We start from the raw sequence: 17,106 nt of genomic DNA, 5'->3' as shown, positions 1-17,106 counted from the left end.
AATCTAATTCTCATGCATTAGCAGAAAGCATAACAAGGCAAAGGACATTTGCCTTAAACCAAAATACTCACAGAGTCTGAGACTGCTTTTGCTTCCTCTACCTGACAGATGCAAGTATATCCTCATGAAATTACATAAGTAGGAGAGTAAGCAGGGCCATTCTATTTCAGGCTTTGCCATTAACTTACCACATAGGTTTGAGGACTTGATTTTTATTTGCATTTGACCCATGTCATGATCATAATTTTTCTTATCTGCTATGTTTCAAAAGGTCACTATTACATTCATTTATGTTCACTTCTTTTTCATTTATTCAAAAAGCCAAAAAGCCAATTGTTCTACTACCAAAAAAGGGAAGTTTGCTATTCCACTATTGGGGGAAGTATGCAAAGCTGGAGGGGAAAAAAAAAAAAAAAAAAAAAAAAAAGCCAACAAAACCCCAAACAAAAAACCCCCCAATGAGTCCCATCAATAAAATAAGGATGTGTACACATACAAGCACATATCCTACTTTACCCAAAACTCTGCCTATATGAAACTTCTAAGCTTCAACCCATACACAGTAACACCTCACCTCTTCTGAGGGCTTCAGGTGCCTGCCCATACAGAGGAAGATCACGGCACTTCAGAAGGCTGCAAACATCTGCCCTTCTTGTTCTTCAGCCACACCTTTTATACCCCTCATGCTGATGCATTGCACCTGTGTGCCCTCTGCTCCCTTTGGTGATTGGTCAGTGCCCCTGGGCACTCCATGGCTCGTTACCCTCAATGCTGCTCACCTGCTGCTCACAGCTGTAGCCCATTGGGGATGATGAGGTTCAGCCACAGCCCCACTCCCAATTACCACAAACTGTGCACCTACATGTCACTGACACTTTTCCTTGCTAATTGCTCTCAGTTTTCTGCAAGAGTTTATTTAGAAATATCAAACATTTATAAACACCTCTCATGTGCAAACAATTTCTTTACTGTGGGACAGCTGCACTGTCAGAGACACTGTATTACAAGTTCACCTTCAAAAAACACTCTTCTGTTATTCCCCTCTTAGCAAAAGGACTTTACTTCATCATCATTAGGAAAATACAGCTGTTTCAAAGAAAATATTAAAGTGTTTTTACATAAATTTTTATCGCTGTTTCACATCACAATTAAACATCCCTTCTTTATTAGTTCAGCTTAAAAACTCAGAGAGAGAATGTATTATATTAAATTTGCCTACAAAGCTGTACAGTTACCCCCAATTTTACAAGCATGTATTCTCCTAGAAAAGGAATGCTAGCCAATATTTGCAGGGCTAGGTTTTTATAAAAATAAAATAAATTAAAATAAATACCCGACTAAGGGTTGAACACTTCCACGAACATAATGTACATAGCCACACACTTGTCATTAAATACTGGGCACAAAAGTTCCCTTTGGAGAGAAATGCTAAATTATCTCTTGGCACTTGGTCGTACTTCTATCACTACTGCAGAAGGCGACTAAGAACACTTCGTTTTTATGAAACCGTGACAGACTATTCCAACTCCCGTTACTATCGCTAAACGCGGCATAGAAGCTCCAACAACACTTGAATGATAAATTATTGCTTATTTTATTTAAAATAAATCCATTTTAGGGCCCCTCGGAGGGAGGAGCCGTTCCTGAGTACCGCCCGCCTCAGGCCGGCCCCGCCGCGGCTGCCGAGGGGCCTCGGTTCCGGGGCTGGGGATTGTGAAGGGATCCCTCGTTACCAGGGGCACTGAGAGGAGCCTCGTTAAAAACAGCGGCTGCTGAGGGGTCCCGGTACCGGGGCTGTGAGGGGATCCCTCGTAAAAAACAGCGGCTGCTGAGGGGTCCCGCTACCGGGCTGTGAGGGGATCCCTCTTTAATAACAGCGGCTGCTGAGGGGTCCCGCTACCGGGCTGTGAGGGGATCCCTCGTTACCAGGGGTACTGAGAGGAGCCTCCTTAATAACAGCGGCTGCTCAGAGGGATCCCTCGTTATTCGAAGTGCCGAGGGAAAACTCGTTAGTAACAGGGCTGCTAACAGGAACGCCTGGATAACAGGCGGTCCTGAGCGGGACCCCGTTAATCTCAGAGGCTACGAGCCCTTGCCCTGAGGCGAGGGGACGGGGAGGCCACCACCGCCGTCCCCTGGGCCGCTCCTCCGCGGGCGCTGCTGTCACCGCTCGCTGCCCATGCGCGCGGCGGCCACGCAGGCGCAGGGGCGGGGCCGGGGCCGGGCCGGCGGGCAGCCATGGTGTACATCTCGAACGGTGAGGGGCCGGGGTGTCCGGGGGGCCGGAGCAGCCGCGGTGTGTGTCTGCAACGGTGGGGGGGGCGGACCGGGGGCCGGGCACCGACCGGAGGCTCCGGGGCTGCGCGGAGCGGAGCGCCGCCCCCGGCGCCGCCGCTGCCGGGACAACCGGGCAGTGTCTGGCAGCTGCCGGTGTCGCGTCACCCCGCGCTGCCCGGCGGCCTGTGGCCGAGCCTGGTCTGCTTCTAAAGCGGATTTGAGGTCTTTGATGAGTCCAAATGCGTGCTGCAGACACCGGGAGCGTCACACGGCAGCACTTGAACCGCTTACGGGGAATCAGACTCTGCCTGGTACTTGGTGTAGGTTTTGTGGACGTAAAGCCCCTGGGGCGGTGCTGACCCCTGTAGCTGACGTACTTGGGCAGTAACCTGTAGAAAATGAAACTCGCTGCCATGAAGTGCAGTTTCACCGTCCCAGCTGCGAACCCTGGACTTAGCAGATCTCGTTTTGTGTAATTCACTGTACAGTGTCACACACTGAACTCACTGGATGTCTTGTATCTGGATATGTTACAGGACAAGTTTTGGATAACCAGAGTCGGGCTCCCTGGAGGTTGTCATCTATAACAGATTTCTTCTGGTCAATAGCAGATTTTGTGGTTCTGTTGTAAGTATAAGTTAATTCTATTGCTGAGCTTCATTTTAGATTTGACATAGGTGGAAGTTACACAATGCTATCAGTAACACAAGAATGAAATATTATATTTACTCTCTAGCATTCCATATGTATAAATACTTTACTACAACTATGTGGTTGTGTTTCTTAAGCACAGTATACTTAACAAAAAGTGCATGAAAAGTGACTATAACTTATTGGCAGTTCAAATGACTTTTCTTACTTTTAATCTACTTTGATACTGCAGAAAGAAATAATACACTTTTGTTAAAAAACATCTACTAGCTGATCAAATACTTAAGCTGTTTGGAGAATTTCTACTGGTGACAATAGATTCTGACTACGTAAAAGTAATCACACAGTAAACATAAATTTGGATCAAAGCCAGTTAAACAGAAAGTTCATGTGATGTATTCAACAGTTCTTAGCAATTTCAGTTATAAGTTTATGCCTTATTCATTTCTTGCATATTACCCAGAAAACTAGATTTTATAGTTTAAAATTTGCTGTAATTTGGAATTATTTCAGGTTTTAGTTTCATATGTAGGAAACAAATTGCCAAGAATTAAACAACAGTGATCATGAGGAGATAAACTTTTCATTCCTGAACACTAGTGTGTTTCTCAGGCCATTCCTTACCTTCCAATCAAAATATTCAAAAATTCTATCTAGCTGTCAATTCACCTGACCATTGTTTTAATTTTTCAGTTTCCAGAGCATTATTCAACCAGATTTAAGAAGAAGAGGCTACACATCTTCCTCCTATTCAGGATACAATGATGGAAGAGGGTATTTTTTTCATATTCACACATTTTCCCCTATCTTGGTGAAGTGACATGAATCTGAGTAGATTACAGTTGTGACTTGCATTGAATTGGGATGTGCAGAAGGTTAAAATGGTTATCTGCACTATAGTTGGTAACAGTACACACCTTTGGACAGCTGCAATAGCAGTACAGACAGACTAACACTGAAAATATTTTTGAAGTCTGCCTAGGAGACAAGATTTGTTAAAATTCTTTTTTTCTTAGACATGTTTGTACTCAGCATTTGACTTGCATTAGTGCAGTCATTTCTTGTATTACACTACTTAAAGCAAAACACTGTTATAGGAGTGTAATTTCTATGAACACTGCAGCCTAAGTGTTTTGTAGGACTGTGTAAAAGCATCAGTGATCTGTGGCCTTCTTGCAGCTTTCCAGGTGAAACTCAGCTTTTTCAGAGGTTCAAACTTTCTCACTACTGACATTTAGAGACAGTTACTGTATTTCATGTTGAAAAGTTTAATGAAGGTAGAATTCCTTTCTTTTCAGGCCTCCAGCAAATCCTCGCCGTAGGATGGGCCGAATAAATCACTGGGGTGGAGGCCCCAGTCCACCACCAATGGCTGGAGGTGGATGAGGAAGGTAATTCCAAATCTGCTGCATCCTGCTTTGAAGGGTTTGGGGTTTTTTTAATAGCAGTGTTAATTCAGAGTTAAGGCAGAATGGAGTGTTTTGCCCTCCTGCTGCAGAAGTTACCAAAACAGGAAGAATAATCAAAATTATTCAATAATAAAAGAAATAAACATACTTCCAGTAAAGGGGAGAAAAAGCAGGGGGAAGGGATGTTAGAAAGGATTTTGCTTTAGGAATAGTGGGCTTACACTTTTAACTGCACAGAAGTTGATAGACAAAGTGTGGCAAAGATTTTTGAGCACAGCTGATAAGTTATTTAGAGCTTCTCATGTTTTTTGGCTGCTAATTTAAAAATCAGATTGTTAGAAAATGATGCTTTCTTTGCATTTCTGATAGTTATATGACATGTGATGGTTTTTGGTTAAAGTTGATAGTTCTTAACAGAAAAGAAGGAAAAGTATTAAGTGGTTACAAGACAGTAAAAATGGTTTTTTCCCTCATTACAATGATACAGCCATACCAATCTTGAATTCTAGTAAAGTAAAAATCAGAATTGCTTAAAAATAGAGGTAAAATTAAAAGAGGTTTTAAATTTCTTACAGCTGCCTGATATTTCATTCTGTTTAATAATTAGTTTGGCTGCTGGGAGTTACAGCTGACACTGAGTGTATTTACAATATGGTTTAATTTACTTTAACACTTAAGTAAACAATCCTTGTTTTTCATCAGTCACTCCCATTGTTACTATAATAAAAGTTACAAGGAAAAAAAAAAAACGAACCTATGCAGGTGGTTAATACCTGTAAACCTTGTAGGAAAAAGCTCATATATCAGGAAACACAGACACCAGTATTTCAGTTCACTGGAACAACGATAAGCTTCTTCCAAGTGGGAGAAAAACCCCAGGACGTTGGGGTGTTTTTTTCTGGTTGAGTAGACACAAGGCCAGCAAACACTGTGGAAATGGCTTCTGGGTAATCACAGCAATGTGTAACCTGCTCAGAAATAAAGTTAGCAAGTCTTTAGCATGTCTCATTTAGCTAAATTAAAAGCAATATTATTTTAATTTTTTTACATAATTTTATCTCACAAAGAAAGGCCTCTTTAAATGTCCTGTTACTACCTTATCTTTCAGGTAAACGCCTGCTGAAGAGGCAGGCACAAGCATACACATCAGCCAGATGAAAAGAAGAGTTTAGTGGTGGACCAAATGGGGATGTGTATGCTTGACTAGAAGCTGTTCTGTGATAGAAGCAGATAAATGAAGTTGTACTGGGAACTCCTTCCTCAAGGATCCGGTGTAACTGAAGCACAGTTTCATTAAATATATGTTTACTGTCTAAAGTCTTTGTATAGTTTCTGAACATTTTACTGTAGTTGCAAAGTTGTAAGTAAATTATATTTGGCTTGTCACAAGGCTGATTTTCTCATCATTTTTAGAAACTGAAAAGATCCAAAGTACAGTAAGCCTTCTGCTATTCAGATGACAAAAAAATACATATTTATAGTTGATAGAGATGGTCCCTCAAGAATCGAAGCAGTACTTCCTAAGAGCTTTTATACTCACTCTCTCAGGACAAACACTCTGCTGTATTTTCCTTCTATTAATGATACTCTAAAAGCACTTCAAAAATGCAGTTAACAAATTACAACAAGCATTACAGCCCTTGCTTCACTAAGGTCCATAATGGTTTTTATAACAGAAACATCTCTTAAAAGAGCTTCATTCTCCACTATAAACTTACTGAAACATGTGAAAACATTTACTGTACAAATTTTGGGGGTTTTTTACAAGAAAATAGTAACTATATTTTATCTGATGTACCCCTTTTCAGGATGGGAGTTTCTCGTTGTTCTTGCACTGAATGTATTCCTTAGCAGTCCTTAGCGGGAAATTATTCAACGATGCCCCTCAATTAACAAGCCACTCCAGCAGATACCATGCCTACCTAGCACAAAATTCCTCTCTTTTAGACTCGGCTGTGTAACAGCAACTTTCAGCCTTTAAAAACCACATCTCCCCCAGCTCCAGTCATACATCCTCTCTGCACGCCTTATAAAGGAGCTCGCTGCCCACAAACAGGGAGGCCCTTGCATGGTGAGCCCCTTACAGCTGTACCACGTACACCAGCCATACTACGGCCTTTGTATAGGGTATTTTAAGCTGTTGGAGGGCCGTATGCCCCTCCTGCAGCCCCTCCAGCACTACCAGCCCAGCTGAGAGCGTTTGGCCGGTGCTCCACCAGACCCGCGGCAGCTGTGGGTCTGCTCCCCAGGCACCCCGTGCCGCTGCTGGGCTTCTCAGCGCCGGGGCAGGAGCTCGGCACTCCGCTACAAGCGGGGCCATCCCGGGCAGCCCGCGGGAGCCGCCGAGGCCCCTCCCGGTACCTGCTCGAGGGGCGGTGCCGGGCCAGGGCCCGCCCGCTTCCGCCCCGCGCCGGGCTCGGCGCCGCTCGGGCCGGCAGACGCGGCTTCCGCCCGGCCGGAGCATGACCCAGGCAGAGAAAGGCGAGGCGGAGAACGGCAAGGACAAGGAGCGCGACCGGGAACGCGAGCAACGCGGCGTGAAGCGGCCCATCGTCCCCGCCGCCGTGCCCGAGTCGCTGCAGGAGGTGAGGCCCGGAGCCGAGCGGCGGCTGCCGGGCGCTGCTCCCTCCCCGCTGGGGCGGGCCCGGCCCGGGCTCGGCCTTTTAAAGGCCTCCGGAGGGGGTTGTGGAAGCGCCGGGAGGGCTTCAGGTGGTCCTGGCGGCTCTGTCTGATTCCGTGCTCGTTGTGCCGCTTTCAGCAAATACAGAGCAACTTCATCGTGGTGATCCACCCCGGCTCGACCACCCTGCGTCTCGGGCGGGCCACGGACACGCTGCCCGCGGGCATCCCGCACGTGATCGCGCGGCGGCACAAGCAGCCGGGCCAGGCGGCCTACAGGGACAGCTGGCTCCTCAGGGACGGCCTCAATGTAAGCGCGGCCCCGCCTCGCCGGGATCCGCCTGTCCATCCCCTGTTCGGGGGCGGTTTGCTGTGTTGGGTGGTGGATATGTGCCTTTCATCCTTCAAGGTTTTCCAGAGGAGAGTACATCTCCTGTCAAACTTGTTTTTCACCCTTTTAAGGACTGTAGATGCCACCTACTAAGTCAGTAGGTTTGGACCAGCCTGTGTTTGCGTTTTATGTGATTTGTTTGCAATGAACTAAACCTAAAGAATTGCTAGGTTGAGGGTTTGTACATGTTGTTTTCCCTGTGCTATGGTCTGGTACCACAGTCTATTTCTTCTGATGGAATGCCAACTTAGTATTCGAATCAGACTTCTCCATTTGTGAATGTGTTGGTTACTAGTTAGTGACTTGGGTAACACAGCAAGTCATTTTAGTCCAGCCTGGTTAAAGACATATGTAATAATCTTATTTGTAATCTGAATCTATAAAATTCTAACTAAGCTCTCTAATATTAAACCTCACTGTTAAATAATTGAGATCTGTTTAAACATTTTTGCTCCTACTTCATATGTCTGTAGTTAAGTAGATAATGGCCTGAACACATCACTAGAGATGAAGTCCAGCAGCCACTAAAAGCAGTTAAAAGATTCAAGTTGACTTGAATAGGTGTTGGGAACTCTAATATAAAAAACAGTTTCTTTAGAAATGAGCATAAGTTCATTTTGGATTGTACAAACTTCTGTCCATTCTACTGTCAATCTAAATTTAATCAGTATTGTTTCATTGTTTCCTAATAGCTTCAGTATTACCAGTATAGAGACGTAGTTTGAAAGTATTTACGTTGCATATTTGGGGTTTTTCCTTAGAAACCTGAAAGTACTGAGCAGAGACAAAATGGCCTTAAAATGGTGGACCAAGCAATATGGTCCAAAAAGATGTCAAATGGAGCGAGGCGCATACCGGTGTCACCTGATCAGGTAACTCATTCTAAGGTCTTATTAAATTGTTCATTCACACAATCCTTGGGTGAGATGCTTTGCTTCAGTGGACAAGAACAGATACCCTTTCTAGACCAAATATGGATAGGTGTTATTGTGCTGCCTAGCTCTGAAAACATGAGACAGTGTAGATTATAAGTGTTTCCCCAAGGGCTGAGTTCAAATGGTATTTCATTTTTCTTCCATGCATAAAAAGTGACCAGTAGAATATTTATCAACAGGATTTTTTTTTGTTACATTTCAGGCCAGGTCATACAACAGACAGATGAGGCCTGCCATTTTGGATCACAGCTCTGGGGCCAAGTGGACAAACACATCAAATCATCCTGAATTTTTGGTGGGAGAAGAGGTAAGATTGATTTTCCTGCTCAGTGAGGCTTCATGTGTTTTAATGCAGCCATGGATCAGTTGCAGTCTGCTATAAGTTAGTATGTACTGAAAGATGTGTAAAGCTAAGCAAACAAAACTGAGAAACTTTACTGTGGAGGAACTGAGTATTTTTTATCATTCAGCAAGACAAGAGGGTTCCCCCATTTGCTTAACAAGTATCTTGGATCCCTTGCTGCTATAAATCAGGCTTTTTGCAGGGAGTAGGTGGGAGCTTTACCCATATGGCATAATTCAGAGAAAAGGCAAGAAACTGATAAAAGTATCACTACATGGAATTGGCTGCTGAGTAACTTGGTATTTGTGGGCTTCAAAGTGTTTAAGTTATTTTAGTTTCTAATATGAGGTAGTGGAAAAATATACCTTTATATTCACTAGATGTCTGTGGGCAAAAACATTCAAACAACTTAGACTATGTATTTGCTGTCTTTTAATGGTTTAAAATCAAGCCCTGTTACAAAGAAATCCACTGTATTGCTCCTACATCAGTCTGAGCTCTGCAGTGTCTTGTGTGTGCTTCTGAAACATTTTTCTTCCCAGTTGTTCCTTATTTTGTTACTATTTTTTGGGAAAAGCAATGCCCAGGATGTAATCTCTCACTTTCAGGCCCTGTATGTTAATCCATTAGATTCTTATAACATACACTGGCCCATTAGAAGGGGGCAGCTGAATCTCCACGCAGGACCTGGTGGCTCCCTCACTGCAGTACTGGCAGACCTGGAAGTTATATGGTCACATGCAATACAAAAATACCTGGAAATACCACTGAAAGACCTAAAGGTGAGCTTTGAACAGAACATTTTTGTGGTGTGGGCTCTATCCACTTCTCTAAATGTTATTGTAAAAGAGAAGCAACTTGCTGATCTTGGTAGCCTCTTACTGGTGCTCTCCTTAAAAAATACCTTCTTTCTGCTGGTGAGCAGGGTCCCAAGACTTCATCTGGAATTTTGTTCATGTCTTTAAGACAAAAGCTGTTGATAATCTTTAACAAGGATGTTTAGAAATCCCATTTTAGACATTTCCGTCTTAGCCTTTGTTTGGGTGATTTTTTTTTTTTGTTGGCTGTAAAGGAGGCACCTGGGGAAGGGCTGCCTAAAACTTGTATAATTACTTATCTTTACCTAGTGGGTGTTTGTCTCATGCCTATAGACTCTTGGCATTGTTTAGAACATAGTTTTTAAAGTAATGAGAACCTTCCCCTTTCCTAAAATTTTGATTTTTTTTTTTTTTAAATAAGTTGTATATCAAGCTTTATTTGAGAGCTGGCTTTAATTTACTCTTCTTGTCTTCAGTACTACAGATGCATTTTACTAATTCCAGACATCTATAATAAACAGCATGTGAAAGAACTGGTAAATATGATCCTAATGAAGATGGGCTTCTCAGGTAAAAACCATAATGAAGCAAGTACTTAGTGATTAATTGCATAAGGATTTTTTTTTTTAAGACATATTTTTGCACATCAATCCCTGGTTAGCTGGGACTAGCACCCTCATCTTTTGCCAATCACATAACTGCTGTCTCTTCTAAAGGGGCAAAATGGTTGGCTAATATTAAAACAAGTTTTTCTGTGGAAATGACCTTTTCATTCAGCTGAGGTAAAAGTAGCAGCAGTCTGATTTCTTAAATATTTCTAAAATGCACGACTGTCTAGAAGGACAGACTGGAACCTCTGTTACTTCCCAGGTTTAAGTATGGGCTTGTGACAAATGTACTCTGTAAAGGTGGATTGTAGGGAAAAGAGAGGATCAAATTGGATCTTATTTCAGAACTACTTAAAGACCATATCTGAAATGCTAATAATAATGCCATTTGATTAAAACCAGAAAAAATTAGGAAAACAGTTCATGTACATCCAGTAACCAAGACCCTGCACTACCAGACTAAAAAAATACTTGCAATTTGGAGACAATACCTTTAATCTTGTAGAAAAAAAGATCATTTGACCCTGCTCTTAGCAACTTTTCAGGACTTTTAAAGCCTTAGTCAACAAAAAAATCTCTAAGTACCCCCCACTCCATCTTCACTAAATATACAGGCTTTCAGTCAGGCTATTTGTAGATCTTGAAAAGACATTAAATGTCCTTTAAATGTCAGCAACATGACTGTAAAGTTTGGCATAAATTTAATATACATTTTTCTAATGTTGCTAGGAATTATTGTACACCAGGAGTCTGTCTGTGCTACCTTTGGAAGTGGTTTAAGCAGTGCATGCATTGTAGATGTGGGAGATCAGAAGACCAGTGTGTGCTGTGTAGAAGATGGTGTTTCCCATCGCAATACCAGGTACCTTGGAGTGTGCAGAATTATTAGAATCATGGACTTATTTGCTCACCAAAGATTTGACTTCTAAAAGGAGACGAATTTTCTATAAATATAGGGGTATTCTTGCTCTGAGGCATTTAACAAAGACAACTGTTACAATATAAACCTTAATGACTTACCTTTAAAAGAGGAAAACAGGCAGAAGTGATCAGAACCAATACTGTGTTCTGCAGTCTCTGTGGAAGTCATGATTCCAACATGACTAAAATCTTCCTAGCATTCCTCTCCCTATTGCTGCAGTCAGCAGCAACTACAGTATTTCAGCAACTACATAAAAAGATCTTTTTCTTCTCTGTGCTCTAGGTTGTGCCTTGCATATGGGGGATCTGATGTGTCAAGGTGTTTTTATTGGCTTATGCAGCGAGCAGGATTCCCATACAGAGACTGCCAGCTAACTAATAAGTTGGATTGCCTGCTGCTTCAGCACCTAAAGGAGACATTTTGTCATCTAGATCAGGTGAGAAGGGGCAAATCATGTGTTATCCCAAGTAATTTTTTTTTCTTTTACAGAATGTTACTCTGTGGAGCCTTTTTCTGAGTCCAAGTTAATTGTAAATATTTTACTCAGGAGAATACTGGCAAAAGCTGTGGAAGCTTTAGACTAGAAATGTTTGTAACTTGGTTTATTTTTCCTCTAGCTGAAAGCAATCCCAACCCTTAGAAAGATAATTTCTTTGTTCTTATTGCTGGAAGAAGCTGATAATAGTTGCATACTTGCTGGTTTTCAACTTCAGTTCTGTCAGATCTGCCAGCAGGTCTCTTCTTCCTGCAAAACTCTCATTGTAAGTCATGTAGAAAGCTGTCTGGCACATCATACTACATGGAAAAGGCTTTAAAAAACTCAATAATAGGTAAATGAAGTCCATAATTAGAAGAGAGTTTTGTTACTTTTTTGCTGTTTTTTTGTAGTTAAATAGATTACACAACTTAATAAATAGAAATATTTAACATAAATATTTTTTTTGTTTGCTTGTTTCTTACCTTAGGATATTTCTGGATTACAAGATCATGAGTTCCAAATTCGGCATCCGGATTCTCCAGCTTTATTGTACCAGTTCCGATTAGGGGATGAAAAATTACAGGTGATTTTTAAATTAAATTACAAGTATAATGAGCATTCAGACTCAGGGCCTCAATTTGTATCAGTCCAGTGCTACTAAGCCCATGTGATTTATGGATTGTCCTTTAACTGTGCTTGTAGATAAAATTAATTCCTATATGGATGAGTGGGGCTAATGCAGCACTGGTGGATGCACAAGACTTTCTTAGTAGCTTTAGCCACAATGGTTGTTGCTTCATCTAAATACGATAATTATCCTTCAAGTGCAAAGCATCAATGCAAATTTTACAAGTTTTTCAGCTCACCATTGAATTTTCTAATTTTGTAACAAATGACATTTGATTACTTGTTTATCATACAGTGCTAAATCTGTAAAGAAACTTGTGTATTTGTTGGAATATTTTTTAATTGTAAAAAACAGAAGAAACTTTAGTATTTTACAAACTACCTGGAAAAAAAACCACCTCTATTTAATTTTGAATTGTGAGAAAAATAGAGCAAGACTTTTCTTTTATCTGTAATAAATGCCATAAGAAGGAATACTGTAGTAAAACCATGCCAAATCTCTCTTCAGGCACCCATGGCTCTGTTTTATCCAGCAACTTTTGGAATTGTTGGACAAAAAATGACAATTTTGCAGCACAGGTCACAAGGTGATCCTGAGGATCCTCATGATGAGCATTATCTGCTGGCCACACAAAGTAAGCAGGAGCAGGTGTGTGATTGCTGGTTTTATTTTTCATGAACTATCATTTAATTGAGGAATAAAATGAGGACTCTTTAGCTCATCTCAGAAACCAGAGTTTCTAACCTCATTCAGAAGTATTAAAGAATAAATTTAAAGTAAATAGCTACAGATGCCTAAACAATTCTTTAATTAGAAGTGTGCATTTTTAAAGTCTAAGAAGGGAACAGAGGATACTCTATTATGGGATTGAGCAATCAGATGGAGTTCAAAATAAGCCCTTATTTAGAACATGAGGATTAAAATGAACATTAGAGGAGGCAATAATGCAGGGCTTAACCTTGCTGTGCAAAAAGGTGAAGGGAAGTACAATGGTGCTTAATTAAGTCTTTGTACTGTTCTGTAACCTCTTGTGACCTTTTTGCCTTTTTTTTTTTTCTCATTTTTAAGTCTGCAAAAGCTACAGCTGACAGAAAATCTATGTCAAAGCCTGTTGCATTTGAGGGAGAATTGAGAGGCCAATCCTCAGACATTTCAGAGAGGATCTACCCACAAGAAGTGGAGCTGGGCTCTTCCCAGGGTGACTGTATGATACCTGGCAATGATTCTGAGGAACCTTTAACTGCACACATGTCCAGGAAGACTGCTGTTTCTCAGTTTGAAGGCAAAGCCTTGGGCCTGGACAAAGCCATCCTTCATAGTATCGACTGCTGCGGTAAGAATTACATTTGTACAAGTCTGTGAAATAGACCTCAGGGTGGATTTGTGTAACTCCTGTATTTCACCAAAGAAAGATGTGTCCTTAGGTTTTATCATCTGGAGAGTAGCTACACTGTTTCTTATGCTTGCATCTTTGTTGATGTTTCTTGAGCTATGTATCCAAGGAAGAGAAGAATTTTAAAGCAAACTTCGGTTTCTATCTGGTTTGACTTGCACTAATTGTAATACAGGCCATAATAACTTTAAAAAACAGATGGATTTCTGTATATTCTTTCATTCCAGCATCTGATGATACAAAAAAGAAGATGTACAGCTCCATCTTAGTAGTGGGAGGAGGCCTTATGTTTCATAAAGCTCAAGAGTTTCTTCAACACCGAATTCTCAACAAAATGCCACCTTCTTTCAGAAGAGTTGTTGAAAATGTTGAGGTCATCACAAGGCCTAAGGTAACTGTTAACTGATAGCTAAGTAGATAGTAAACTATGATTGGGTGAAATCTTTGAAAGGTTAAAAGAAAAAAATTCTTTCAAAATGCCAGAGTACTTGAATATCTGAGATTTAAGGGAGCTTTCAGCCTATTTTAACATAGCAGTGGCTGGTTAGAGACAGGGAGTTAGAGGCATAGCAAGAGTGTGACTGGTGCAAATCACTGAAGTGTTTATTAGCTGAAGGCCCTATTCTTAAAGAAGCGCCATGAAGGCAACCTGTCTTCTCAGCAAGAAACTGTGATTTTTTTTTAAATTTATTTTTTAGTTCTATAAAGATAATAGAAAAACAGGCAGTGAGATTAAATTTCATTTTGCATTAATCAGGCAAAACTTTTAAAAATACTTCCATCTGTTTCAGAGCCTCCATTACTGAAGGCAAGATTTTCATGGTGTGCTTAGAAACCATCTTAAAATAAAAAGTGACTTTTCAAAGTATCTTGAATATCAATTAAATATTTTTATCTCACTACTTTTTCCTGGATAATACTGAAAAACTTTTCTCTTCCCCTACTCCACCAGATTTTAGCTGGTGAACAGTGTTGGAAAAATAGGATATAGCTTTGGAGAACGATGCAGAATGAGGGCAATGACTGTGTGCAATGTGTGTTTTGAATTTAGGATATGGATCCACGTTTAATTGCCTGGAAAGGAGGGGCAGTTCTGGCCTGTCTGGACACAACTCAGGAGCTGTGGATTTACCAGAGGGAGTGGCAGCGCTTTGGGGTCAGGATGCTACGGGAGCGAGCTGCCTTTGTGTGGTAATGGAGGTGCCTACAGAGGAACCTGCAGCAACTTCACTGAAGAGTCCTTTCCCCAAATGCCCTCTTTTCCCAGTGCACATGAATTGATTTTCTGCTGATACAGATTTTTTGTATTTTATTAATGTTAATTTCAACTGAGATTTTTCTGGACATGTTGTAAAAAACCAAAAGACTTACTGAATTCATTTGACTTCAGCTACCCTTTGTCTTTTAAATTGTATGCATTGAATTCTGCATACAGAGCACCACTGTCATCTCCAGAGTAACTATATTTATATTATACAGGTAATGTATATTAAAATTGCACAATGTAGGAACTTATGTGAGAGATGTTAAGCCAAGATTCATTCCAGAAACCTGTACACAGAAGCAACAGTTGAAGAGTGCAGCTGTGGGTTTAATGTAATATTCTGATTGCTACTCTAATGTTACCAGGAGATGAAGTTGTTATATAAGTGATAATTAGGGTAAAAGTGAAATGAACAACTAAAACTACAGTCACTGTTTGTATTTTACATATGTAATAAATTATTTTATTCAGTGGAAAGACAAGGAATTTGGAAGTGGAATATTTTTTTCTTGCCCTGTACTTATCAAAACCTCTTAGTTTTTCATTATCTGTTGTAGAGTCCACTTTTTTTCCTTATTTTACAAAAATAAATATAATACACCCAAAAGACCTAGCTGCAATTTTATACAGCTAGCACATCTTCCAGTTCATTCCACCTGAGGGCAGTGAGGCTGCACTCCTCAGCCACCCTGCAACACCAACCAAACCTGGTTTATTTGGGCAGCTGCCTTAAAAACCACAGGACTGGTTTGAACTGAAATATTGAAGCTGAAGCTTCCTGAACAAACTCGAGAGCATTCCTATTGCAATAATAGCTAAAAGGCAGTCTCTTTTATATGACCTTATCTGAAAGGATGCTTGCAGCAAAACTACAGAATGCAAAACTCAAGAAGGTGAGAACCCTTACCTCTGTCTGAGATGGCACAAGCTGGCCCAGCAATGAGACACAGTCACAAGTAGAGCAGCAAGGAGAAATCACTCATCCTTCAACTGAATTGATTGTGAGGAGCTCTAAAAGAGAAAAAAATCACTTTGAAACAAGTCTCAAAGCTATCATCAGTTATCATAATAATACTTACTAATATATGATATGTATGGATTTGTTTATGTGTATATTAATAGAATTTAGAGAAAACGCACATAGAATTATTGAAATTATCATTTCCAATGTCCATACATAGAAAATGTGCTAAAAAGTAATGGAAAATGATTCATCATCGATACTGGAGTTGTTGATTACATTACTTAATTTACTTAATTTTCTTCCTTACTTAGAAAGAAGCAAGGCATATCAGTCTGAGTCTGCTCCCTGCCAGTTCCTCCCATGTCACGGGAATCTACCTCCCCCTGCAACCTGAAGTCTCATCAGTCATCATCTCCTCTCCTCTCTTCCTTTTTGTTTTGAGTTTTACCCCAAGTAAGAGCTATAAAATAATGAATTCCTGAAGAACAGCATTACTCTAATAAACATAAAACTTGAGGAAGGTGGAAGGCAAAATTTGAAAATGCCAGTATATGTAAAGTCACCTAAGACCAAAATCATCTGCATCTTGACAGGATTTTAACATTCAAACATCTGTATAGCCAAAACATTAATTTTTCCCAGATTTTTGCAGACATCCAGAGGAAAATCCGCTGAATATACCTGATAAATGTTGCAACAAGAAACAATGAGAAGTTTCAGCTTAGTTTGCGGTGAATACTGACTTGAGAATGATAAATATTCAAATATCCATGCATTAAAAAACCAGCAAAATCACCTGCACAGGGTTCTCAAAATTTCTGTTTAAAGGCCATGTGTATGATTGAGTAGGTAACACAGGGATGAGATATCATCACCAATTTCCAGTCTGCAAACCTGTGAAATACTGGACACCTGTAGGAGCCCTTACAATGAGGTGGAAACTCCTATTTTTTCTCATTCCAAACAGTGAACTTAGAATTTTGTGCTCTACGTCTACCCCTATTTAACTGCCGAAATGGCTCTGTTACTTCATTAAACTCCTATACTCTTATACATATTTAGTGTATGTTTTCTATACACTTTTTGTTTGCTTACCAAATAACAGCATTGAAAGTGTACAAAATTTTTTCAACACTGCAGGCACACATCGGTTAGGTTTCAAGAAATCTTAATCACTGCAAAGATTAAAGACCACTTACATCAAGTACACATTTACTCATAGTTCCACAGGGAACAATTACTCTTTTCCATTGATGAATAATTATTCAGAGGTTTGGAATGTGGTGCTTCAGTGTGAATAACCACGCAGAGACTGTCCATTTTCTACTTATCTGATTAAGAACAAAAACATTAACAAGTAATTAAGCTAGAAAATTATTAATGGTTCAATACATTCTGAGAAGAGT

At 40.5% G+C, this 17,106-nt stretch overlaps 2 protein-coding genes across 2 annotated transcripts; both read left to right on the top strand.

Moving 5' to 3' along the window:
- Positions 1-2,104: 2,104 nt before the first annotated feature.
- On the top strand, positions 2,105-4,323 carry SELENOK (selenoprotein K). Its single transcript, XM_059856391.1, has 4 exons — positions 2,105-2,257; positions 2,814-2,904; positions 3,622-3,702; positions 4,227-4,323. Exons 1-4 carry the CDS (start codon positions 2,239-2,241, stop codon positions 4,321-4,323), a joined length of 288 nt encoding a protein of 95 aa, XP_059712374.1. The 5' UTR covers positions 2,105-2,238.
- A 2,404-nt stretch (positions 4,324-6,727) lies between these two features.
- ACTR8 (actin related protein 8) lies at positions 6,728-15,218 on the top strand. The gene is made up of 13 exons (XM_059856390.1): positions 6,728-6,922; positions 7,096-7,266; positions 8,109-8,219; positions 8,485-8,589; positions 9,234-9,407; positions 9,920-10,013; positions 10,781-10,913; positions 11,256-11,409; positions 11,939-12,034; positions 12,587-12,727; positions 13,148-13,412; positions 13,700-13,863; positions 14,524-15,218. Exons 1-13 carry the CDS (start codon positions 6,800-6,802, stop codon positions 14,665-14,667), a joined length of 1,875 nt encoding a protein of 624 aa, XP_059712373.1. The 5' UTR covers positions 6,728-6,799; the 3' UTR covers positions 14,668-15,218.
- The last annotated feature ends 1,888 nt before the right edge of the window (positions 15,219-17,106 follow it).

The sequence above is a fragment of the Haemorhous mexicanus genome, chromosome 11 (genome assembly GCF_027477595.1).
Source record: "Haemorhous mexicanus isolate bHaeMex1 chromosome 11, bHaeMex1.pri, whole genome shotgun sequence".
Lineage (NCBI taxonomy): Eukaryota > Metazoa > Chordata > Aves > Passeriformes > Fringillidae > Haemorhous > Haemorhous mexicanus.
This window is presented reverse-complemented; position numbering and strand designations above follow the sequence as displayed.

Bases quoted from the DNA above. Each gene is read 5' to 3' on its own strand.
- ACTR8 (XM_059856390.1), top strand. From the start codon at position 6,800: ATGACCCAGGCAGAGAAAGGCGAGGCGGAGAACGGCAAGGACAAGGAG. The intron at 7,267-8,108 runs GTAAGCGCGGCC...GTTTTTCCTTAG, and splicing joins TCCTCAGGGACGGCCTCAAT to AAACCTGAAAGTACTGAGCA. The intron at 10,914-11,255 runs GTACCTTGGAGT...TCTGTGCTCTAG, and splicing joins GTTTCCCATCGCAATACCAG to GTTGTGCCTTGCATATGGGG.